This window comes from Equus quagga, chromosome 8, assembly GCF_021613505.1.
Source record: "Equus quagga isolate Etosha38 chromosome 8, UCLA_HA_Equagga_1.0, whole genome shotgun sequence".
Lineage (NCBI taxonomy): Eukaryota > Metazoa > Chordata > Mammalia > Perissodactyla > Equidae > Equus > Equus quagga.
The window spans coordinates 59,072,685-59,099,475 of record NC_060274.1 but is presented as its reverse complement, the minus strand read 5'-3'; the positions used below and the strand labels follow the sequence as shown (position 1 = coordinate 59,099,475).

Genomic DNA, 26,791 nt, shown 5'->3' with positions numbered 1-26,791 from the left:
GTTTAAAATAACAATGTGCATACCTTAATTAAATATACCTTATTGCTAAAAATTGCTAACCATCAGCTGAGCCTTCAGTGAATCCTAATCTTTTTGCTGGTGGAGGTCTTGCCCCAACGTTGATGGCTGCTGACTGAGGCAATTTCTTAAAATAAGACAACGATGAAGTCTGCTGCATTGCTTGACTCCTTTCAAAAATGATTTCTCTGTAGTGTGTGATGCTGTTTGATAGGATTCTACCCACAGTAGAACTTCTTGCAAAATTGCAGGCAATCCAGGGCCGGTCCAGTGCCACAGTGGCTAAGTTCGCACGCTCCACTTTGGAGGCCTGGGGTTCACCAGTTTGGATCCCAGTTGTGGACCTATGCACCTCTCGTCAAGCCATGCTGTGGCAGGCATCCCACATATAAAGTAGAGGAAGATGGGCATAGATGTTAGCTCAGGGTCAGTCTTCCTCAGCAAAAAAGAGGAGGATTGGTGGCAGATCTTAGCTCAGGGTTAATCTTCCTCCAAAAAAAAAAAAAAAAAAATGGAGGCAATCCTCTCAAACCCTGCTGCTGCTTTATCAAGTAAGTTCATGTACGATCCTATATCCTTTGTTGTCATTTCAACAATATTCACAACATCTTCACCAGGAGTAGTTTCCTTCTCAGAAAATCACTTTCTTTGCTCATCCATAAGAAGCAACTCCTCATCTATTTAAGATTGCAGTGATTCAGTCCTGTTTTCATGCTCCACTTCTAATTCTACTTCTCTTGCTACTTCCACCACATCTGCAGATACTTCCTTCACTGAAATCTTGAACACCTCAAAGTCATCCACGAGGGTGGGAATCAACTTCTTCCAAACTCCTATTAATGTTGGTATTTTGACCTCTTCCCATGAATCACTAATGTCATTAATGGTATCTAGAATATTGAATCCTTTCCAGAAAGTTTTCAATTAACTTTGCACAGATCCATCAGAGGAATCATAATCTATGGCAGCTGTAGGCTTACAAAATGTATTTCTTAAGTAATAAGACCCAAAAGTTAAAATTACTACTTGATCCATGGGCTATAGAATGGATGCTGTTTTCGCAGGCATGAAAACAAGATTAATCTCCTTGTACATCTCCATCAGAGCTTTTGGGTGACCAAGTGCATTGACTAGGTTGATAAGCAGTAATATTTTGAAAGGAATCTTTTTTTCTGAGCAGTAGGTCTCAACAGTTGGCTTAAAATATTCGTTAAATCATGTTGTAAACAGATATGCTATCATCCAGGCTTTGTTGTTCCATTTATAAAGTATAAGCAGAGAGATTTAGCATAAATCTTAAGTGCCCTAGGATTTCCAAAATGGCAAATAAGATTGGCTTCAACTTAAAGTCCTCAGCTGCATTAGCCACTAATAAGAGAGTCAGCCTGTCCTTTCAAGCTTTGAAGCCAGGCATTGACTTCTCTCTAGCTATGAAAGTCCTAGACAGCATCCTCTTCCAATAGAAGCCTGTTTCATCTACATTGAAAATCTGTTGCTTAGTGTAGCTATCTACCTTCATTAATTATCTTAACTAGATCTTCTGGTGAACTTGCTGCAGCTTCTACATTAGCACTTGCTGCCTCACCTTGCACTTTTATGTTATGGGGATGGCTTCTTTCCTTAAACCTCGTGAACCAACCTCCAATAAGCGTCAAACTTTTCTTCTGCAGCTTCCTCACCTCTCTCAGCCTTCATGGAATTGAAGAGAGTTAGGACCTTGCTCTGAATTAGGCTTTGGCTTAATAGAATATTGTAATTGGTTAGATCTTCTATGCAGACCACAAAAACTTTCTCCATATCAGCAATGAGGCTGTTTTGCTTTCTTGTCATTCATGTGTTCACTGGAATAGCACTTTTAATTTCCTTCAAGAACTTTTCCTTTGCATTCACAACTTGGCTAACTGTTTTATGCAAGAGGCCTACTTTTGGCATATCTTGGCTTTCAACATCCCTTCCTCATTAAGCTTAATTATTTCTAGCTTTTGAGTTAAAGTGACAGATGTGCAACTCTTCCTTTTACTTGAACACTTAGAGGCCATTGTAGGGTTATTAATTGGCCTAATTTCAATATTGTTGTGTCTCAGGGAACAGGGAGGCCCAAGGAGAGGGAGAGAGATGGGGAATAGACAGTCTGTGGAGCAGTCAGAACACACACAGCATTTATCAATTAAATTTACTATCTTATATGGGCATGGTTTGTGACACCACAGAACAATAATAGTAACATCAGAGATCACTGATCACAGATCACCATAGCAAATATAATAATAGTAAAAAAAGGTGAAATATTGTGAAAAGTACCAAAATGTAACACAGAGACACAAAGTGAGCAAATGCTATCGGAAAAATGGCTCTGATAGACTTTCTTGACACAGGGTTGCCACAAACCTTCAATTTGTAAAATACATAATATATGCAAAGTGCAATAAAGTTAAGGGAAATAAAATGAGGTATGCCTGTGTGTAATTCAGAGTAGTCCAAAGGGAATAGCCAGGTATTCATCCTCCACCAGGCTTTGGTTTGGAGTCCCAAAAAACTAACTCTTAGGAAGAAATGTGAACCAGAAGTAGTTCAAGTCTGGCAGAGACTAAAGCCTAGCTTTAAATAAACTCAATCCATAAAATTAAATCAAGATCTCACATTGCTACTGCCCCTAACTATCTGCCAGAAGAAAACACAAATTCTTTCTGGAGTAAAATAACATTATTTAAGACCTCAAATTATTTCTACAATATCTTAATATACAATGTCCAGCACTCAATAAAATAACTAGTCCTACTAAGAGATAAAATGACATGAGTGAAAACCAAGGGGAAAAAAACCCTCTAACAATAGGAATAAACTTACAAGATTATCAGGTAATAGATTCGTCTTTAAGATTCTTACTCTGATTAAGGAGATTAAGGACAGATTAGGAAACTTGACAGAAAATTGGAAGCTATGTAAACAAACAAAATTAAAATTCTAAAATTGAATTTACCCAGTAACTGAAATTAAAAACTAAGTGAATGGATTTAATAACTGATTAGACACAGTTGAAGAGAGAATTAGTGAACTAGGAGATAGGTAAAAGTGATTACCAGAAGGGACTATAGAGAAAAAAAGGAATGGAGTATACAAAGAGAGGATTACAAAATAAAAGATATAGTGATAACATCTAGTATGAGTAATTGGAGACCTGGAAGAAGCAGAGGAGAGAGAAAATGGGACATAAGCAATATTTGAAAAGATAATGGCTGAGGATTTTCTAAATCTGTTGATGAATATTAAACCACAGATTCATGAAGCACTACAAACCCCAACTAAGATAACAAAAAGGAAAACTACACAGCCTATTTGTAGAAAAAGCACTAAAACTGAGACAAAAAGAAAAAATCATAAAGTAGCCATAGAAACCTCATGGAGCAACAGTTAGAATGAGATGTCTCTTCTTTCATCAGAAACAAAGGACTTTCTACAAAGTTCTAAAAGAAAATAACTGCCAACCTAGATTTCTAAACATCTAAAAATGTATTCCTCAATAATGAAGATGAAATAAAGATATTTTCAGGACAAAAACTTTTGAGGAAAAGGTTTTTTTCTTGCAGGCATGCATTATTCACTGAAAGGAACATTAAAGATTTTTTTTTCGTGTAGAGGAAAAATGAAACCAGAGGAAGCTAGAAGATACAAGAAAGAGCAAAGAGCAACCGAAAGGGTGAATGTGTAGAAATCTAAGTGAATGTATAAAACAGTAGCTGTAATTTCTGTTGAATCTAAATATATATAGTATTAAAATACATAACAAAAATGTCAAGGGCGGGTTAAAAGAAGTTAAAAGGGTTTAAGTTTCTTACATTGTACAGGGAGAGGTAAAAGTGCCAATTAATACTAGACTTTGCTAAGTTGATGATGTAATCTCTAGAATAACTTCTAAAAATAGTAAAAAAAAAATGTGTAACTGTTACAGAGGGAAAAACTGGAATAATAAATAATCTCAATCAATTTCAGAGACAATATAGTAAGGAAATAGAAAACACAGAACTATGAGCAAATAGGAAACAAACAGTAAGATAGTAGAATAAAGTCCAAATATATCAACAATTATGTTTAATATGTATAGCCTAAGTGCTGTCATTAATAGCAAAGATTGCCAAACTAAATTAAAAACAACTTTACGTGTTGCTTTCAAAAGACACATCTAAAAATATAGGAAAACAGAAAAGTTGAAAGTAATAGGATGGGAAAATATATTCCACGCAAATACTAGCCAAAAGAAAGCTGAATAGATAAATTAATATCAAAGTAGGCAAATTTTTGAGGAATTTTGTTTTACAGGTTTGCAGAAAAATGGGTTAAAAAGTAGAGGGAGACAGTGGTTCAAACTATTTTATTTATTTATTTAATACTTGTGTACTAATGGGAATAATACAGCAGAGAGGGGTAAATTGATGACGCAGGAATGGTGCGTACAATTTAAGAGCAAAGCTCATTGAGTAGAAAAGGGAGTGGGATTCAGTGCTGAAAGAGAAGAGCTGGCCTTAGGGACAGGAACACATTTTTTGTTCTAATAAGTAGAAGGTAAGGGTACCAGATGTACATTGGTAGATAGATTTGGTGGTGAGAAGATGAGACATGTTTTTTCTGATTACATCCATTTCCTAAGGAACACGTGTCAGTTAAGTGTAGGAGGAGAAGCTATTATTGGTTTGAGTGGAGGGAAGGTGTGATGTGGCAGTTTTAACAAGAGGAAAAAAAATTTATTATGGAAATGTACCAAGTTGAGGCATTGTTGAGAGTTCACTTATTTGAATCATAAATTTCAAGTGAGGCTAGTCAGTGCAGCAGTCGCCTGTTTTTTTCCAGCCAAGTCCATGTTCTTCAGTGAGGATGTAGAGTAGGTGAAGGGTTTAATCTGTGCTCAGGTGAAGTGAAGCAAGATGTGGGCATGGTTTCTCTTTATAAATGCTACACTCCCCAGACCAAAGGAGGCCTTCACTCCTCCCTCTGTCCTCTTTTACATGCATTCCTAGTGAGGTGGTGAGTGGCTGTAGCGCTGGTTCTGCTGAACAGCACCTCTCAGCAAACCCTGTCTGCCCCTACAGCTGGTTGTTCTCTGAAATTAGAATGAGGACTGTTTAGCACTTCTCCTTCTCAGCTGTGGGCCTGGTTGTCAAATTTGAGAAAATAGGAAAGACCCCACTTTGAACTTTATAGCACTGCTACATCTGTCTTCAGAATGAGACAAGTAGATGCACTCAGGTTCCGTCTTTGGGATCCCAGCTCTGGGGACGGGGAGGATAGGTCATCTACTTTACCCGTGGGTTACATCAGCATCCCCCTTTATGTGGTCAATATCTCCCCCTTTACTTGAGGGGCTTTGAGTAGGTTTCTGTACCTTGCAAATGAACAATCCCTGACAAAAAGATCAGTTTCCTCCTGTGTATAAATGAGGAGGTAATTTCAAACTGTGCACCATGGATCCCAAGTTGTCACAGCGACTTGTGAGCAGGATGGAAGAAGTAGCAAAAAGGCATGTCTCCAGGTCCTGCTAGCCCACTTCAACTCTGACCCCTATTACATACTGGGCTTTTGTCAGGGATTTTGCTCGAAAAAGTTCTATTAAAAAAATGAGAATAAGAGGCCAGCCCAGTGGTATAGTTGTTAAGTTTGTGCGCTCGACTTTGGGGGCCCCAGGTTCACCGGTTGGAATCCCTGGTACAGACCTACACACTGCTCATCAAGCCGTGCTATGGCGCCATCCCACATAGAAGAAGTAGAAGGACCTACAACTAGGATGTACAGCTATGTACTGGGGCTTTGAGGAGAAAAAAAAAAAAGAGGAAGATTGGCAACAGATGTTAGATCAGGAACACTCTTCCTCAAAAAAAAAAAAAACAAACAAAGAAAAGAAAACCTACTTTTCCAGCTCTTACACTGTATAATTCCACTGTGTGTAAATCCACTAATTTTTATCTCTTGTGATAGCACAACTTCAAGTTACAAGACGAGAGTGGGTCTGAAGTCATTTCCCCGGTCATGTGCCAAAGTACGTGCCAATCGTTATTGCGTGGTCATAACTCCTGAGTTTAGCTTCCTGGTTCTCCGATGCTCCCAGAAGATCTTGTCCAATCAGTCACTCCCCAGTCCAGCTGAGGTGTAGGAGAGGGTATTGGTTCTAAGAAGATCAATAGCTTCCTCACCATGACAATTTTGGCACCTATATTCCTTTCCCCTCTCTCTCTTCAGTGTTGTTCAGAAATACGAATGTTTTGCTGAACGAGCCTCATTTCAGTGGGGTCCTGCCTCCGGGCAAGGGATTAGTGAACTCAGGTGATCTCATGACCCTCTTCCAGTTCAATAATTTTACAGCCGCATGAACTGGCAGCTTGTTCTTGGCACAGTTCAGATGGGCATCCATTAACAATTCCGGGAATGTCACATACTCATTAGCAATTAATGTACGGACCTGTGACCAGCTGAAGTAGAATTAGCCAAGAAGAAGGTACTGGTTGTTAGCCTCAGGTAATGTGTCGTGGTCACAATTCAGTGATTTATTAATTTATTCAAGAATAGGATAATTTTCAACAAATAAAAGACCAAATAATCTATTATCACTTCAAGGTGCCTCTTGAAAATACCTGGAAAAATTGGCATGAAGAAAGAGGACTTCTAATTGACTGGATAAAACTTAGCATTAAATCCAAACTGGAAAATTTCTAACTAGCACTTTTACTGTGAAGACCAGTTTTAGAAAAAGGAGCTACTACATCCAGTTCATTTTCTTGGAAGAAAATTCTAGAGTTAACATTACCAGTGAAAATTACGTATTTTTGTTACTAAGTTGTATGTTTAATTTCATAGATCCCATGCTTAATAGGCCATAATTTCTTACAAGCTTTCTGAGACATTTGGTCTATGGTTTGAAAATCAGATCAGAATCATAAATTTCTTTCTTTATTGTCTTTAAACAAGATTAAATGTAGCTCATTATTAAAATAGTAAAAAGACATCGTCTTAACAGTTTTTGTCTTTTTAAACCAAAGATTATAAGATCCCTACAGGGCAAATGCTTGAAGAAAATAAACCCCAGGCCGATTTCATTTTGAGTAGGAAAGGAAGCTCTGTTTGGAGAAGGAAGGCACTGGGCTCCTGGCCAGCAGATTTTCTAGGTCCTGTTCTTTGTGCTCCTGGAGACCATGTGTGACTGTTCTCCATGAGTGTGTTAGTTGTATCAGAAGTTTCATTAAAAAAATCACCTTATCAAAGGAGCGGGGAAGTGCTTTCCCTTTTCTTCATACTGCTCCAAACTGTATGCCTTTCATAGCTAAATTTGTGTCTGCCCAAACTAAAAAACTACACTGCAGCCCTTAGCAACTGAGATTATTGTGAACAGCGTACAATGTACAGAACACACACTCTATTTTTGTTTTGGCTAGAAAATCTGCTTCTCCTGTAGAATTCCCCACCCTGTTTAATGGCATCATTCTTTAAGTCAGCCAAGCTAACAGAATCCCAGAAACTCCATCCTAAATGCCTTCCTCTTCCTCACTCATATTCTTCTGGTCATGAATTCCTGGAAATTCTGTCTTCCTACCACATGTCATTAACTCTCCTCTTTTATCCACCCACTCTGTAACAACTTCCTTTAAGAACGTATTGTCTCTGTCCCGGCATATTGCAGTTGTCTCCTGAGGTATTCTTGTAGCCTTCTAACTTGCTTTCACCCTTTGGCCCCCACTGTCAAATCCATCTCCTGGATAGTCTACAGATAGATCTTTCTGAAATGCAAATCTGATCACGTTAAGCTCCTGTTCAAAGTTTTTTCAGTGGTTTCCCTACTCCTTGAAGGACAAAGTCCAAACTTAGTTTCATATCGTACAATGACACTGTTGATCTATCTGTCCTGTGTTCCTACCCAATCTGGTATTTCCTTCACATACTCTATTCCAGGACCTCAGCCCTTCCAACACCTCTCATCCTATTTTTTTACACCTCCGTGCTGCTCACTATGCTACCTATCTTCCCATTCTATCTGGAGGACTCCTACTTATACTTTAATACCCAGTTCAAATTGTTCCTCTTTTCTGGATCAACTTCACATTGTCCTGACTTTGCCCTTCTAAATAGAATTGGTCATTTCCTCCTTGGTGATACCAGTTAACCTAGAATTCATTGCTGTACTAAAATCTATCTTCCTTATGAGACTCTGAGTAGGGTCTAGTCATTTCTATCTTGATATGTCCTCTGTCTAGCACTGGACCTGGTATATGGGAGGTGTTCTTCAGATGTTTGTTGAGTGAATAAGAGAAAATTCAAGCTTATATCAGAATATAATATTTGTCCTTTTTAAGACAACTTCTGTTTTCTCCTGCTTATAACAATACTACCCAACAACTGTAAAAAATTTAGAAAAGATACAAAGAGTGAATCATCTAGTTTTCAACAGCCTATGAATACAAATCAAATCTAGATGTTTTTGTGCTTTACTTCTAAGGCCCTTGTAAATTCCTTTTTTCCTATCACTGGAAATTCTCCAAAGGATATACTCTGTGTTTCAGAATAGGCCTGTTTTTGCTTATTACCATAGCTAACCAAGACAGGAATCCAATAACCAAGCTAGAACTAAGCTATTGTCCCTGACAGAGCCACTGCAGGTTGGAACCCTGTTCCCAAGCTGCGGCCTCTATGTCGTCTTGGTACCAGGAAAGTTGAAGCTCGGTTTCTCCCTCTCAGTACTGGAGATGTAACACTTTACCTTCTTGCAATGGAGTTAAGAGTGCAGGTTCTCAGCAGCTGCTTCTCAGAGCTGGTTGAATATGGTATGATGTGGCACACTTAGTTAAATGCTCCCATAGTTATGTCACCTCGCTGAATCTGATTTGCAATTCTTAGAGCCCTAGATTTCTTTTTCTCTTATGGTGAATTATTTCTCAAGGGAACTATTGTTGTTGCTCTGTTTCCATTTGTGCTACTCTCAACTGATTTCTTCACTATCTGCAGACATGTATCTATATGTCTGAATCCCAGTAGTGCATAGAATTCAAATTTATACTCCAGAAGGCTCTTTAGCTCCCATGTAATAATGAATAATAATCCTTTGTAATAGAACAAAAAAGAAAAAAACTGAACTCCACTCAATGTACTAATTGTTTTTCCTAATTTGTACCATTAGCATTAGCTCTATTGTCTTTATTCATAACAAATGGTTTACCTGCATAAATGATAAGGTTTGTAGTTAGTTTTGCTAATTATGAGACTTCTGAAGTCCTGATAGCAGATGTCTAGTTTGCTCTTCGGGGAACTGGCTCATGGTATACTTTCACCAGTGTATTGAGGTAAGTTCAACTGAGTCATACGTAATTCAGATAGAGAAACTTGAATTTACTTTTTCTCCTAGATAGCCTGTGTTTTATTTTGCCTGGATGTTGATCTGTTATTAGTCTGTTGCTCTTCTTATGTAGACACAATCTGTGTGGTTTTGAGACAAGTTATTGTATGAATAGCACCCAACTAAAATGAAAGTGCTTTAACGACAATCATAAACACTGGATATACTTATGTGGTAGATTCAGAGAATATATTTTTTCATGGTTCCTGAAATCTTTTTTTTTTTAAAGATTTTATTTTTCCTTTTTCTCCCCAAAGCCCCCCAGTACATAGTTGTATATTCTCCGCTGTGAGTCCCAGTTGTGGCATGTGGGACGCCGCCCCAGCGCGGCCCGATGAGCAGTGCCATGTCCGCGCCCAGGACCCGAACCAACGAAACACTGGGCCGCCTGCAGCGGAGTGCGCGAACTCAACCACTCGGCCACGGGGCCAGCCCCTCCTGAAATCTTTTAACGAGTAGCAAGGACTGGTACTTCAAGGCCTTTTATTATTTCTAATGCCATGTATTCTGACAAATCAGATATGATTGTTTTGTTATGTTTAGCTTTACTGAACATAGAGAATGGGCTAAAGATTATTTTATTTCTTGTTCTGAATCAAATCTGCAAAGAAATACACATATTTCAAACTCATCACCCACAAAAAAAGAGATTCATTAAGATCCTCAAGCAGTCATTTTATTAAACAAATACAAATTTGAAATGTTTCTGATAAAATATATCAATATTGAACAAAAATGTGTGGAAAGAGCAATTCTACAACTGGGAAGATATTTCAGTTTTATTAATTTTGGTAACATCTTCCCAACCATGTCTGATCTTCAGTATCTTCTTCCTCAAGCATGGCAGGAACAGTATGGCTTTGCACATCAGCACAACAAGTGGAAGGAAAACAGCTATCATAAAAGTAGGAGGTGTATACCATACGAATTGTTTTATATCTACCCATTTATTCCAGGCAAAAATCAACGCATGTATTGTGCCCAGTAGAAGGGAAACAATTCCTAGCTTGCTCTGCAAAAGAAAAAAAATTATTTTGGTGAAGATTGGTTCAATAAGAGTTTAGTCCATCCTACCTCATCTGGATCTGTTCTGTTGCTTGGAAATTATTTTCTTCATCTGTGATTGTTTTCCTATTATGTTTCTCAACAATGTCCACTCACATCTTTCCATTCTTTTTACATGTCCCCACCTCACCCCCTTACATAATGTCTCTCTCTCTCAGCTATCTAAGTTGAGACAATTCACAATCATTCTCCTTTCAGGCTCAGCTAATCAATAACACTGTCTTCCCTTTCTCCACACTTTGTTCATCTTTCTTACATTTATTTTATGGTGCTTTGTCTCTTGTGCATTTGCCTTAATTCTGCCTATCAAGAGACACCTAAAATCAGGGACTCTGTCTGACTCATCACAGGATACCTGCAGAATCAACACAATGTTTTACATATTTTAGGTGCTCAATATATATTGCTGAATTAACTGAAGATTAGTGCAAAAATCAATTTGACTTGAGTGATCTTTATTAGTTGTGAAGGCAACAAAGTGACTGACTCTGATTTTGGCACACGGGTACCAGAGTGAATGAGCTTGGCCTACGTTAAAAATAATCAAACATTCTGATAAAGTGTAAAAATACCAACACTTATTTCAACGTTGGAACAAAAGACAGAGATATGGAAATGTTAAGAAAAATTTCAGCTTACACTGGGATACTTGGTAACATCCAGATAACGTTGCTCAAAAATAGTTGTTCACAAATGTAATTTTATGGCATTCTTTCAATAGCTTTCTAGATAACTTTTGACTTGTATTTACTTTACTGGAAATGGTCATTAGCCTGCCAGAATGAATCCAACTCACAATTATTCAGCAGTAAGTACTCTTAAATCCCAATGAATACAATTAAATAGCTAAGTTTATATTTTCAGACATAAATCTCCAAGATAAATCGTAGAGTAACCAGTTCTTGGATTATAAATGAAAAGTTTCTAAGTTATTAATTGAAAAATACTTGTGATGGGTTGAAGATGAATGTCACCAATCTGTATTGTATACTCATTATGGACTAGGTGTTGGGTACATAGTGGAATGGGCTCAGCTGTCAAAATGCAGTGCTTGAATTCCTAATTAAATCTGAAAAGTGGTGCTCAGCATAAGGGTGACAGGCATAGCAAGCTAAGAAGAAAGTTATTTAGGGATAAAGCGGCGCAAGTGTATGGTGACAGATGGCAACTAGACTTTTGGTGGTGAACAAGATGCAGTCTATACAGAAGTCAAAATATAATGATGTACACCTGAAATTTATATAATTTTATAAACCAAAGTGACTTCAATTAAAAAAAAGTTATCTAATGAAGAGCAGAGAACTCCAATGGCTCTCAGGGTGAAACTACAAAATCAGCAAATACTGTGCTTAAAAAATAGGGCACCATCTGTAAGCTGCATTGTAATACTTCAGATGGAGACATCTTTTCCAGCCTAATCAGATGCCCGGATAATGTGTCTGTTGGAGTATATGTATGCACATGTAGAAAGGATACTGAGGATGTCTGACTTTGTAGGAATTTCTAAAGATGTTCTGTAACAGCTAAAGCTATATAATTAGGAAAATCTTGGCAGTGCTTATGATGGAATTAAATTTAGTCCTTTGAATCTTGTCAGACATGGATCCCCTTGTGAATTCTGGCACATTGCTCATTTTAGGGTGTAATCTACCGCTAGGTGATTAATCTCAGTAAATGTGAGATAGTTTTGAATTCCAAGAATATTGAGAAACTTCAAATGAATAAGCTACATAAAATGTAACTTGGAAAAAGAAGCCTTTAAAGATTTTATTTTTTCCTTTTTCTCCCCAAAGCCCCTCAGTACATAGTTGTATATTCTTCGTTGTGGGTCCTTCTAGTTGTGGCATGTGGGACGCTGCCTCAGCGTGGTTTGATGAGCAGCGCCATGTCCGCGCCCAGGATTCGAACCAACGAAACACTGGGCCGCCTGCAGCGGAGTGCGTGAACTTAACCACTCGGCAACGGGGCCAGCCCCGGAAAAAGAAGCCTTTAAAATTGGATATTAGAATATCTTTGGCAGCTAAAACTCCACATTTCAAGGAGAGATGCTTTTTTTATGGATAGTACAAAGCTGTGTAACTTAAAAGGCATGAATAAAATCAGGGGATAGGTAAAAGAATATTTTTATTTTGGGGAAACTAACAAATCATGGATATTGAATTCCTAAAATATCACATATATAGTTTATCAGATGGACAGCAAATTGTCTAACAAGTTTCAAAAGTTAGAAATACTATTTTCTTGAGTGATGCTTTTTACTTATGTCTAGAAAACACTTTTATTTAGCAGCAACAGAGAAAAATGACAGGAGAGCACACTATTAATTGGAACAAGTGTGTGATCTTTGCTACTGGAAAACCATTTGTTATTTTTAATAGGATACAGTCAATATATTTGATGATATTATAAGCACAAAAAGATTTACCTCTCTGAGGGACCAGTTATTTTATATATAATTTACCTGAATATAGTGAAATTCTCTCCATGTCAACGAGTTGCTCACAGATGGAAGAGATGTCACAGCCAAAAGAGCCAGTATTGCAAGTGCCACAATCCCCAGAGACACATAAATTTCCATTCTCCAAACATCATGCTCAATCCAGGCATCTTCTTTATTTTGTTGGACCTACAGAGGGTGAAAAGAGGAAAGAAAGAATGCAAACAACACTTGTTTCTGGCATATGAACCTCATTCTACAACTCCCTCTGCCTACTGGGGAGGGCCTGATAACTAGGGGCCTCCACAAATTTATGACTTTATTTTGCATTCCTCTAAGAAAAATGACATAGGAGCTATCAATCTCTTTCCTTGAATGCAACATTTATAGAATGTTTTATTAATTTATATAACAGTTATTTGATGGTTAGAACTGCAGTGTGCATGCAAGTGTGGTAAATAAGCAGAAAATAAGAAAAAGTGACATTAAGAAGTAATCTTGTGAGGGTGTTAGAAGATTGAAATGTGGCCCTGTCCATAAACAAAATACTTGTTTATACTGTTAAAGTTGTAGTTTACTATCTTCAGCTTAAAAAAAAATCCTAGATAAAAACGACAAACAAACACATAGCAACAGATTGGATTGGTGGTTACCATAGGGGAAGCAGGGAGTGGGGAGGGCAAAAGGGGGGATTAGGCTCACATGTGAGGGGATGGACTCTAATTAGTTTTTGGGTGGTGAACATGATGTAATCTACACAGAATTCGAAATATATTACGATGTACATCTGAAAGCTATATAAGGTTATAATCCAATGTTACTGCAATAATAATAATAAAAAATTCCTTAATGTAAAACCATACAACCAAGCCCCAAGGAGGAATTATAATAAAAAATTAAAAATGTAGGTTACTTTCTCAGCACAGGGTATTAATAGAGGTTTGGGGTATTGATATTAAAGTAAGAAAGAGTTAATTTGTTAGGTGAACTCAGACTTTTTAGCTTAGTGAAAATGTCAATATCATCATCCTACCTGTTGATATGCCCAGTTTAGCAACTTGTATCTATAAGATCGCCTCATTGGATAGGATAAACTGTAAATTGCATGCAGTACAGCAAAAAAGAAACTGAGAAGCCCAAGTTGCTTTCTTGTTAACATCCACCTATCCAACCAATGTGGAAATTTCTTATACTTGGTTCCATTATGAAGCTGTACCACCGCCGCTATCACACCTGGCAAATAAACCAGTGTTAAGAGGGTGATGGAAACCATCGGTAAGACTTTGTTGATGACAAGGATTGGAATTTTATAAAAATACTGTTGATGGGAAGTTACAAAAGGGTGAATTATTTCCCTCAGAAGAGTGTAAAGAAAAGTCAGAGACGATAGGACAGCAGCAATTTTCATTGGCAAGCGCCACTCTGGAAAAAGTTCCTGCTTGTGCTGAAGCTCCAGGGGGCAATCAAATTCATCAAAACGGGTTGTTTGGTTCAAGTGCAAAAGCACAGATCTTTTCAGTACACTGTTCTCTCCCGAGTCCTTATTCTACAAAGGAAAGAAAATAAACATCTTAAAATTGAACAAAACCATGAGATGTCTCTTAAACTAATTATTTATTGTTTATTGTGCTTATCAGTAAAAAAGAACATTTAGAACCTTGCTTTTGGATACTGCTTAGCTGAAGATGGCTCTCTCTATGTAGCACTGATCAAAGGTGCACTTAGCTCTGTTTGGGTTCTCCATTAATTTCTGCTATTCATTTTCTTTAAGACGAAAGAAATGTATGCTTCAGCTATCTCCACTAAAGCTTAGGCCATTCAATTTCTATCTTGAAGGCATGAAAGGATGGAATAATGCAACTGGGAAACTAAAATTGAAAAACTTTATTAGACAAAAATATATAATTTCTATCATGTAGTCTTATGTTTCTAAAATATCTCATTTGTGTAAGTACTGATAGACAAACAGTCTATCAGAAGGAACAAAGGCTATATAAGTAGTTCCATCCCATAGGGATGAACGATTTCCTGAGAAAGGTATACTTCTTTGTGCAGTTGCATTTCTAAGTAGTCAACAATTCAAAAGAAGTTTGCATTGAATATTTTGTCGTTTCCCCAAGTGACTGATATACCAGCAAATTAAAAAAAAACCTCAAAATAAGAACTTATATCGGAGGGTTTCACATTGTGTTACTTTATAAGCAAATTTACTTTCTCGCCCAATGTTATTCCTCATTTCGTATAGCTCTATCTGTAGAACCACATTTTAATGCTTGAAATCATGTTGATATTATCTTGTTCATTTACTCGTTTTATGCAGGGTAGCTTTAATTCACACAGTTCTCTACAATTTTTAGTGTTTAAAAAAACCTCTCATCATTTGACTTTTACTTTCAGTAATAAATCACTGTTACAATGATGCTTTTTCCAATTACTCCATTTAGAAGGGACTCAATGGGCATGATACAGCTTCTGTCATCTCTGCACGTTAAAACAATCAACTGAGGGGCTGGCCCCGTGGCCGAGTGGTTAAGTTCGCGCGCTCTGCTGCAGGCGGCCCAGTGTTTCGTTAGTTTGAATCCTGGGCGCGGACATGGCACTGCTCATCAAACCACGCTGAGGCAGCGTCCCACATGCCACAACTAGAAGGACCCACAACGAAGAATACACAACTATGTACCGGGGGGGCTTTGAGGAGAAAAAGGAAAAAATAAAATCTTTAAAAAAATAAAAAAAATAAAAAAAATAAAAAAAAAAAACAATCAACTGAGATCAACTTTCTGGTTAAGGGTAAAGAAGCAACACAGTTAACTTGAAAATGAAAATGACTCTATTTTATGCATACTGTTATTTTACAGAGTACGTGCTTATAATATCTTATTTTTCCTAGTAAATAACTAAGATAAATAATTTCTGTTAAAACTGCAGTTGAGATCATTTAGAAAGGTAAAAAGAGTTTGGAATCAAACTTTTCTACTGCTTTTTCAGTTAAATAATGTAGAAAGAAACATTTAATCCTGAGGTGGGGTGAAGTGGGACAAGTGATTCTTATTCCAAAATTGAATTTATTTGGTTAAACAGAGAATCATCAATTTACTTGATGATATCTTGGTAAGCTGCCATGTTGCCTATAAAAAAACCTTACTTTCCCCCAAAAAACCATGTTTCCCAAACTCCTGTTATATGGGCACTGATGACTCTTCAAAACTTAGACCCACAGAATGTTAGAAAAATTGGAAAGGCCTTGGAGACTAGCTGGTCCAACTGTCTCACTTTGTGGATAAACCAAGACCCAGGATTTTCAGTGACTTATTCAAGGTTGTTCAGCTAAGGTACAGGATAGGCAGTCAAGCTACTATTTCTGTCATATACCATACTGCCCTTCACTCATCACAATATCAGTGACAGGAATCAGGGAAGATATCAGCAGACCAGGCTGCAAATCACTTTTACAACACTAGGAAATATAGAACAGCATCTGAATTATGTTAATTTATTATTATTATTTTACCAAATAATCATCTTCTTCTAGATTCTTCATGGGCTTCATTTTCCAAAGTTCTTCTTCGTTTGTGATGTCTTGTCTGCTCTCCATTAATTCTATAAAATAGTATGGTTTCAGCCACCTATGAAAAATAAAAATAATTATGTGTTTCAAGTCTATGCTATTTATGATATTAATGTTTGATGGGACAATATGAAAAATTTATTCACACAAGGATTAGAGTGGCAGATAAAGTACAATGAAAATTCGGATTGTGACTGACCCACACATTTAACTTCACATTACAATTTGTAAGAATCTCAAACCAGTGTCCCCATGTCAACGTAAATGCTCTTCTTTGTCCAACTATGGGTACAATGAATGACCTAGGTGTCTGTGGAATTCAAAGGTTGGATGATGTCTTTTAGGAGAATTTAACTCAAGGTGCTCATTTAGAAGAAAGCAAACTCCCCCAAAGGTAAATAGAATTAGGAATGCATGTTTTTTAGAGTAACAATGTTATCAATGGAGGTTATAGTTAGCTGCTATAAGATTATTCTTCAGGAAGTTTTTTTTTTTTAAAAGGTATGCTTTTTTTTTCCTTTGGGCGAGGAAGATTGGCCCTGACCTAGCATCTGTTGCCAATCTTACTCTTTTTTTTTTCCTCCCCTAAGCCCCAGTACATAGTTGTATATCCTAGTTGTAGGTCATTCTAGTTCTTCTATGTGGGATGCCGCCACAGCATGGCTTGATGAGTGGTGCATAGGTCTGTGTCTGGGATCCGAAGCAATGAACCTCAGCTGCCAAAGTGGAGTACATGAACTTAACCACCTGGCCAGCCCCCAAGAAGCTGTGTTTAATAGACTTTTGGGGTTTACACTGGAATCTGAAATAATAATTAAACGATTTTATGGACAACTGTAGTCTGAGTTTCAGACAAGGAACAGAATAAGCACTATTGGTAAGGTGAACCCAGATAGTGGCATAAAGGACCAAAAGGTCATATTTTTCAGAATGCCATTTTCCTATAGGACTAATGGACTGGTCTTTGTTGGTAAGACATAAATTGCTAGTATATCTCCAGTGGGGTTGTTGAGTTGTGCTCAATCATGGATATGCCCACTTTCCTAGTCAACCCTGTGGAAATTAATTTTGTCAAGCTTCCTACGCAATAAAGGAATTTTTTCCATAACACCCTTCACAGATCTTTATTCAGGCTGGTGTAACATTTTTTCAGGGAAGGGAAACATATGGTGTGACAATACTATTCAATTGTTTTTATTAGTTCTAAATTTATTTCCAGAGGAATACACCACCAATTTGTACTTTCTGAATTGCAGTGAGAAAAACAGATTAGATTGACAACTATTTGATTGACAAAAAACATTCCAAGTGTTTCTGAATTTTAGACCACCTGTACTATTTTCTTAAGTGGAAAGTTGTTTCCAGAAGTAGTTTAAAATATTTAAAACATTCTCTAACTTTTAAAAGTTTGATCTTCAAAGAATAAAGAGGAGCCATCTTCATATAATGGCCAACATTTGCCTCTGTTGAAGTACTCTGAGGACATTTTCCAGATACTATCTATTTCGAAATTTCAAAATATTCATGCTGAGGATATTTGTTGTTTTGGTCTGCCCACATTCTTTTCTTTTTTTTTTTTTTTTTTTTTTATGATCTAAAACATTTCCTTCATTTGGAGAAATGTTCCTCCTTTGGCCAGGGAAGTGGGCATATGACTCGGTCTTGGCTACCCATAGTTCTCTACTCCCTTGATCATATTGGTTTAGGGATGGCACACAACCTTAGCTGAAGCAATTAGAATCCTTCTCTGATATTTATATATAGAAGTGGAAGACAGTGAGGAGATGTCTTTAACATTTTAAATTGGAATGATAAAAGCCCACCATTCATTTTTCTACATGCTGTAAAGAGGAAGACGTCTTCAACAGAACAGAAGAAAGCCAACACACAGAAACACAACCAAGAAATGCAGAAAGACGCAGAAGAGTCCTGGTGGTATATTTTAAGTATTTAGAATCTCTGAGACCAGATCCTGAATTTCTCAGTTACACAAGCCAATATATTCCTTTTTTGCTTACGTTAGTTTGAGTCTGTGTTCATCACTGGCATTTAAAAGAATTCTGAGTAAAGCATATGCCAATCATCAAGTGTTTATGAACTCAGTTCTATGATGGACACTGAGGAGGAAAACGAGAAACGAGGTTTGTGCCTGCTCTGGAGGGGCTTCCAGTCTATTTCCTTAAGAAGCTTCATTGCAAGTCATTTAGTGATTCAACCACACATAAATAGAGTAATTTGGGCTGCATGTGTGTGTCTAGGAATAGAAATTTCATCTACTGTAATCAAACAGAAGAAATAATTCACTATGTTTAGCTGCTAAACTGTTTTAACTCTGTGAATTGCAGGATGGCAAAAACGTTAACATGTAAATCTGCCCTTAGTCAACATTAACTCATTAACTGTGTTGTGAACAACAATGTCTGGCAGTGGGAACACAAAGCTAAATGAGACGGAGCCTCCACTCCCAAAACCCTCAAAGTCGAAGAAAGAAGGTAGACATTTCAACAATTAACTGCATGGTAGTGCAATGAATCCTAAAGAAGACAAAGTTTCATAGACAGATGGTGGCATGGGAAGACCACTTCTATACCTGGTCCTGCGGCATCTAGCAAGTTGGCAGCGTTTGCCGAATGAGGGCTGTTTTGTACAAAATGTGAGTGAAAAGCCAGAGTGGCTCTGGAGAGGTATCCAGCCGTCCGTCTGCATGGTAGGGAGACCATGCTGAAGGGCAAAGGCAAGGAAAAGCCCAGGGCTCTGAGGGAGCTTGTGGACTGTGAGGCCCACAGTCAACTTTGTGCCCAGAAGCCAAGAAAATAAAATATGAGTCAAATAAAATATGTTGGTTTCCACCAGACATTAACCAAATATATAATTTAAGTTCTACAATAAAATCTTTTCATGAAAAAAAAGAAAAGAGCATAGTGTTCAGATGTTAGAAACTCCAGAATTTGAACCAAAGTTTTCTTTCATCCTCATTAAAAAGCAAAGCATATTTCTGTTGTGACTGTGCTGTTTTGCTGTACCGGGATGGCTGACCTGACGTTCCTGCTAAATATTGACACAACCTAACCAGCTCATGTTTATGTCGAAGAGTTTAGAAGAGGCTCAATGACCAGGAAACACTGTGGGTTGCACTGCATTTCCAAACCTTCTATACTCTCAAGTTCAGACTTGCTTTACCATTTTTAACTATGTGAAGGGGAGATATTTTTCTTCGCTGGGCTGTTTATTTTGAGCATTGCTTTCTCCCTGTGTTTAACATTCTGTGCTAAATGAATACCCTTTTATTAAACGCCAGGACGTTGAGGGATTTTTTTTTTTTTTTTTTACAAAAATAACAGAGTAAGGAATTTTTAAGTCTACATAAATTTTATGTCTACGAACCTCTTCCAGTAGATTTTACCCATGACATATATAAAGCTTTGATTGACTGGAGGGAACTTGAACCCCAACCCAGATCCTGACAGAGTAGGACTAATGTTCCAAGGACTTAAAAGGAAAACTTCCTGTTACTAGGAATCCCGAAGACCAGTTGTACCATCTTAAGTACTATGCACCAATCATTCATCAATGCGATGCAAACTCGCGGCGTCTTTGCCAAGTTGGAAAACTTGCCGTCAGAACCCAACTTAAGGACAAACTTAATAACCCATTATATCCCCTGAGCCCTCAGCGAAAAGGCTTCGTTGTGAGTCCCTGGCTCCCAGCCCCTGGCCAGGCCACAACGGAGTGGTGTGCTCTGCGGAGAAGCTCGGCTGGAAGGCAGCGAGCCCTGGAGCCGGGCAGAAGAGGTGAATGGAGCTGCGCTCGCGGCGGAGCGCCGCCGCCCCAGGAGCCGGCCGCTACGACTTGCCTCCCCTTCCCCCCTGGAGGCTGGGAGCCGGCGCCTGGCCTCGCAGGGACAAGCGGAGGCAGGGAGCAAGCGGCGAGCCGGAACGATTCAAGGAACTCACCTGGTCTCCGGTGTGATCTGGCAGTTAGTTGCGGTGGCAGCCGCTGCCCCGAGGTGCCAGTCCCACGCGGTGCCCGAGGCTCCGGAGCGCTGAGAAGGCTCTCGGGCTGCAGACCCCGCCTTCTTGTCAATTGCCGGTCCAGCGCCGCCTGCCGGTGCCTGGCATTCGCACGGCTCCTGGCTTGGACCGACAGCCCTCGGAGGTCCCAGCGGCCGAAGCAAGGATTTCTCCACGTTGCAACCTCCCAGTTTCCTTTCAAATAGCCCTGTCCTTTGCCTGAGGTCTGCGCCACGTCCTCCCGCCCCTCTCCTTTCTTTAATCTCCCGAGTAAGGAACGTATGTGCAATTTTGCCAGGTGATGCTGAAGCACTCTCAGATCACACTTTGAGACGGACTGCTTTAAAGCTTCACTAGCTTGTTTAAAACTTCACAGCAACTCTGTGAAGTGGCTGCTATTTACGGTTAAAGAATCTGAATCTCTGAGAGTGACTTGCCCTTTAAATTGTCCCAAATCTTGTATCCTAAACCGCACAAACCATGTCCCCCAACTGAATAAGCCCTTAAACTTCACGTTTACTCCTTGTCTTTCTCGTTGCATGTTTTAAAGGCAACTTCCCATAACTTAGCCCAATCGACTCCAAACTTAAAGCAAAGTTATTGTGGATATTTAAACTTTTAGGTTGTTTTTAAAATATGGAGAAAGTGAGAATATGAGCGAGAGATTTACTCCTCTGAGTTGGAACCAGCTTCTGGGTAGAGTGCCGGACTTGAACTGCAGCATCCGGGAATTTGGTGTACAGCATCCTCAGGACTAGCCTGATTAGAAGGCAAAGGAAAATGAAGGCTGAACCACATTTCCATGTGTGATTGTCGTTTACTCATAGCTAGGGAATTTAGGACTGTTTATGCTTTAATATGTATTTTCTTTTTGTGGTCATTGACTTTCCACAGGGTAATCTTAAAGCCCTTTGAAGATTAAATTACCATGGACTGACACCTTGTGGTAGAAATAGACTCTTACACGTTTTATTTCTGTTGAAACTAGAAAATAATCGTTTAAAAAAGTTTGAGAAAAAAATCTGGGTGTATGTGTTTGTACTACAGATTGCAAACGCTAAGACCAATTGTTAAATGTGTCTAAGCATTGTCGAATTTTTAAAATGATCATGGGTCTTAAATGGTCAAAGCAATATGCTTTCCTTCTTTAAGATGAGGATGAAGAAAGGTCGTTCTTTTTTTCATAATTTATTTTCCATATGAAAACGTATTAGTATTATTATACTAATATAAATTGACTATAATAGCAAGTGCCACTTAAAACTGCTTTTCCTCTTCTAATTAAAACATTTAAAATCAAACACCGTTTTTTAAAATTTTATATTTAGACTAACAATTTCATTTCTGCACTTCTCCTGAAAGATTTTTTTTTCAATATTTTAGTGTGACTAACGAATGTAGCATGTTTCAAAGTAAAATGATGAAAATGTGAGGTTGTTTACTAGTTTGCAGATGTTATAAAAGCAACACAATATTAGATTAAAAAATGTAGTATTAAAGAACTTTTATTGAGTTGTCAGGAGTTAATGTTACAGATGAAATTTTTGCACACAAATGACCTGTGATTTGGGTATGAGATAAAGAAAAAGATTTTTTTTTGAGAAATACAAAGCCAAATCATCTGAAAATGTTCTGAGTCAGCCTCTATAGCACATAGTTTTCAAAACCAGTATGATTTGTGGAAAACAGTGTTATAATTACAAATGTTGAAAAGCATATTGCTAGTTTTTCTATGACTCATAAGAACTAGAGGATCTTAAAACAGGAATTCAACTGTGAGTTACCATCAAATTTGGATCATTCGGAGTATTTTGTAATAAACTTAAACTATAGGAAGGGAGCACATTAACAAAACAGTTCAATGTCACTTGGGGTCACATACTAAACTAGTGATTTCACATTAACATGTCATGGAAAGAAATATGATAATTTAGAATCCATGGGTACTTTTAGCTGACCAGTAAGCAGCATAATTTTAGAACTTAATGGGACTGCCATTTAAGACATAAATGGAGTGCAATGGTGTGAAAGATAAAATAAAAATGATCATACTATTAAAGATAACCACATCGAGCAATAAACAGTGTGTTGTAAGTGGATGACAGGAATCGTATTCAGTTTTTCTCCTTTGGAAATCAAACTAACTCCTAAGGGCACAGTCATTCAAATAATGATCAACACTATTTCCAAGACTACCTCTTACGGTGTAAGAATGGTCAGACTTATTTTAAGACAAAAATTACCTAAAGTTCATGGAGAAATATTTTGTCAAAATGATTGTTTTCGCATAGACCTGGCAAAGCTCTCCTGGCCTAATTTTCTGATTCTACTAGCCTCATAGGATAAATTCTCTTCACTAGTTCACGATCTTCTGGCAGAGAATGCTCAAAGTATGTGGTCAGTTTGTCCCCAGTGTCTGTGTATGAAGGTGGTTGGGGATAGAGAGAAGGTTTTGCCTTGGGAATGAAGGTTTTAAAAATTCGTCCATATGTTTTCCCCCAACCCAAGCCCTGCGTTGCTCATTCCCCAACACGGTTAACAGTCAATATCTGTTCTAGGTGGGTTTTAAGAATAGGTGGTTTATTTCGAGGCTCACAGATCTATCTCTGCCCAAATACTGCTTAATGATGCTCAACATTTCTTGACAAAATATATTCTATTGTCGTTAAATCTGTTGTGGTTTAAAATAATACCACATTAAGCCTTACCAGTTATTTACATCTTACTATGAATGAATAGTGTGGTATGTTTTTGAAAGTATGTTCTGGCATAGAGAGTGAAATATAAGGATTTTGAAGACTTATACTGGGAGGTTGTGAAGGGGTTATACCTTAGGAAAAATAGGACGACAGATTTTACCACCTTCATAATATTAGTTAAACCAGGCAATTCCTCCTTTCTTCACATCTCCACATCAAACAATACATGATAGTGAAATAAACTGTCTTTTTAAACCACTCTATCTTGATTTTCTTTGTTATAGTTGCTTAACCCATACGCTACCTTGTTTCTTATTATATTACAGCACTTTTCAGAGTCTGCTTGTATTGGAGCTGGAGAGTGTTGAATAGGGGAGCTGATTTGATAGATAGTCCAAGAAGGCTGATTGGTAGAGTTGGAGCTGAAATTTTTAGTAATGAACTCTACCTCGTAAAGTCCTTGGCGTAAAGAACCATGCCTACCAATTCCCAGCTTTGAGCTTCCAGAAGAAAGGATGACAGGAAGGATACTATCTTTTTGGAAGTGTCTACTCTTTCCCAGGACTGTGTTTAATTCCCTCCATATCCCCACTATATTGTTATTACTTCCATTTACAGGTGAACTGAAGCTTAGAAAATTTCAGTAACTAGATTAAATTTGTATAGCTTTTAGAAGTCAAGCTAGGGCTTCAACCAGTCTATTTGATGTCAGTTCTTTTTCCACTGTGCTACACTGTTTCTATGACCACATATAATGAGCCAACATTTCCTCAGGCTACATCAAATTGGGGGAATTCAAGAGAGTAACAGTTAACAGAAATCATCCTGTAATCCATTCAGTTTTCCCTCAGTATCAGTTAGAGTATCGGCTAAGCTACTATAACAAAGAGAACCAAAATAGGGTTTTTTCAAGAGGATAGTTTCACTCTCATGTAATAGTCCTACAGTGAGTATTCCAAATTGGTGGGGTCATTCTTCTCCATGAAGTCATTCAGAGACCCCAACTCTTTTCATCTTTTTGCTCTACTGTCTCTTGGGGCACTGTCCTTGGCATCATGATTACCGCATGGCATGGGCACATCCATGATCTAGCTTGCAGGAAATGGAAAGAGTACAAGTCCAAAGCAATTTATTTTCTTATAAGAATTGAAGCAGAAGTTGCCCAATCACTTCCTCTAATCTTCCATTGATGGTAATTTACTCATCTAGCAGGGGAGGTAAGGAAATGTAGTCTCTAGTGGAGTGGCCAGTTTTTAAGGTCTGTTATTATGGAAGAGGGGATAGCAATTTTGGTGAACAATTAAAAGTCTCCACTACATTCTCACCTCCAATTCTGATCTTTATGTTCACACCAAGCTTGGAAACTTCAATTTCTTCCTTCATTGGGCTGAATGCTTTCTTCATTCAGAAGCCTGTCTGAAGGTTCACGGTAAATGTGTTACTCTCAGCTCAGTCTTATACTAGATGCTGACTGTTAGTACCAAAGCAATCTCTTATGCATCCTGACCATGAGCATCCTTGTGTAGAGGTTCTCTCACATGGTCTTCCTGCTGGCCCTCTAGGTATACCTGGCCATGAGGAATACTCATTCAGAACACCACTTGGTTCCACTGTGAGATTCCTTGCTACCATAGAATCAACTCTTCTTTTTAATTACAAAGAAATAGCCAAGTGCTGTAACTGAAAAACCAATACTAGGGACATTAAGAAAGCAAATCAATATTTGTTTTCTCTTATTTTTGACCAATTACTCATAATAATCCCCTTCTTTCAAGATTCCTTCTACTTTAGGTGGCAACTGTCCATCTGCTGTCCAGGGTTATTTATATTCCCGAGAGTGGAGCATTTGTGCACAGTGAGCCACAAGCATTTATCAGCTTTTCCAGCTTCTCATAACGCCTTGGATTTCTAAAGTCTTCCTAAGGATTTGAAACATGTTTCATCTTTTCTGAGCACAGAAAATACCTAAACCCTAATGTATATTAGTTCAGTCTATTAATAAATACTCATTAAGTGCACTGTGTATATAAATATATGTATATATGTGTATGTTTGTGTGTGTGTGTATATATATATATATATATATATATATATATATATATACATATGTATATATAGCATTGTGCTGACTCCTGTAAGATAAGTTCAACTTAAACGTCAGTGAAAAGATTCTTGCAAAGAAATTGCAGGATGAAGATAAATATCCATAATGAAAGCTGAAGCAAACAAAAAGAAGTTGAAAGAGCTGACACTTTTGTTTTATTTTTATTTTTCCAGCCTTATCGAGATATAATTGACATATAACATCATGTAAGTTTAAGGCGTACAATGTAATGATTTGGTACATGTATATATTGCAAAATGATTACCACAATAAGGCTAGTGAACAAATCTGTCACCTCTCATCATTAACAATTTTTTTTTTGTGGTGAGAACTTTTAAGATTTACTCTCTTAACAATTTTTAAATATACAATATAGTGTAGTTAACTATAATCACCATGCTGTACATTACATCCCCAGGACTTACTCATCCTTTAACTGGAAATTTGTACCCTTTGACCACCTTCACCTATTTCACACAAACCCCCACCCTGCCCTGGCTCTTGGCAACCACCGTTCCGTTCTCTGTTTCTATGAGTTCAGTTTTTTTTGATTCCACATATAAGTGAGATCATATAGTATTTGTCTTTCTCGGTCTGATTTATTTCATTTAGCGTATTGCTCTCAAGTTTCACTTATGTTGTCACAAATGGCAAGATTTCCTTCATTTTTATGGCTGAATAATATTCTATCGTGTGTATGTATTTATAAGCACATATTTTCTTTATCCATTCATCCATCAGTGGACACTTAGGTCATTTCCATATCTTGGCTATTGTGAATAATTCTCCAATGAACATGGGAGTACAGATGTCTCTTTGAGATAGCGATTTCATTTCCTTTGGATAAATACCTAGAAGTGGCATTGCTGGATCATGTGATAGTTCTATATTTAATTTTTTGAGAAATCTCCATACTGTTTTCCATAGTGGCTGCACCGATTTACATTCCCACCAACAGTGTTTAAATGTTCCCTCTTTTTCACATCCTCGCTACCTGGCATTATCTTTTACTCCAAGTTTAATCTCTTGATCAGTTTCATTATGAGGTAATTTTTTGAAAGCCATCTAGAAGACTATTTGAAATGTGGATTTATATCCAGCATAGCTAATGACAGATCTCATTTTATTATCTTGAGCTATTAGCCAATAATGCATATATTTATAAGTATATTGGAATGTATACATGAATAGGGTGTGTGATCAAAAATTGTAGACATTTGTTGTAGGGAAAAGGGAACATGGAGAGGTTCAGAAGGAGAACTGGGAGACTCAGGTATTTCTTCCTCGGCTCTTCCCTCACCTTGTACTCAGTTTTCTCTGATAGACGGTAAGCTGTTCTGCTGCAGGGACCATTTCTTTTCATTTGACTCCTCAGGCTTCGTAAGAGGCGTAGTATATAGTGAGGGGCTGATTAATATTTATTGAATGGAGAGTACCTTGGCGAGAATTTAAGAAAGAGCAAGTGGCCAACAGTGTAAAGTGCTATAAAAAGGTCAAATAAGGTAGGAAATGAAAAAGAG

The 26,791-nt window shown here is 37.7% G+C and overlaps 1 protein-coding gene across 1 annotated transcript; it reads right to left on the bottom strand.

Annotated features, from left to right (window-relative positions):
- Positions 1–10,048: 10,048 nt before the first annotated feature.
- STEAP1 (STEAP family member 1) lies at positions 10,049–20,530 on the bottom strand. The gene is made up of 5 exons (XM_046668796.1): positions 20,412–20,530; positions 16,402–16,516; positions 13,924–14,436; positions 12,915–13,079; positions 10,049–10,400 (listed from the first exon to the last, which is right to left on the bottom strand). Exons 2-5 carry the CDS (start codon positions 16,483–16,485, stop codon positions 10,143–10,145), a joined length of 1,020 nt encoding a protein of 339 aa, XP_046524752.1. The 5' UTR covers positions 16,486–16,516; positions 20,412–20,530; the 3' UTR covers positions 10,049–10,142.
- Between the last annotated feature and the right edge of the window lie 6,261 nt (positions 20,531–26,791).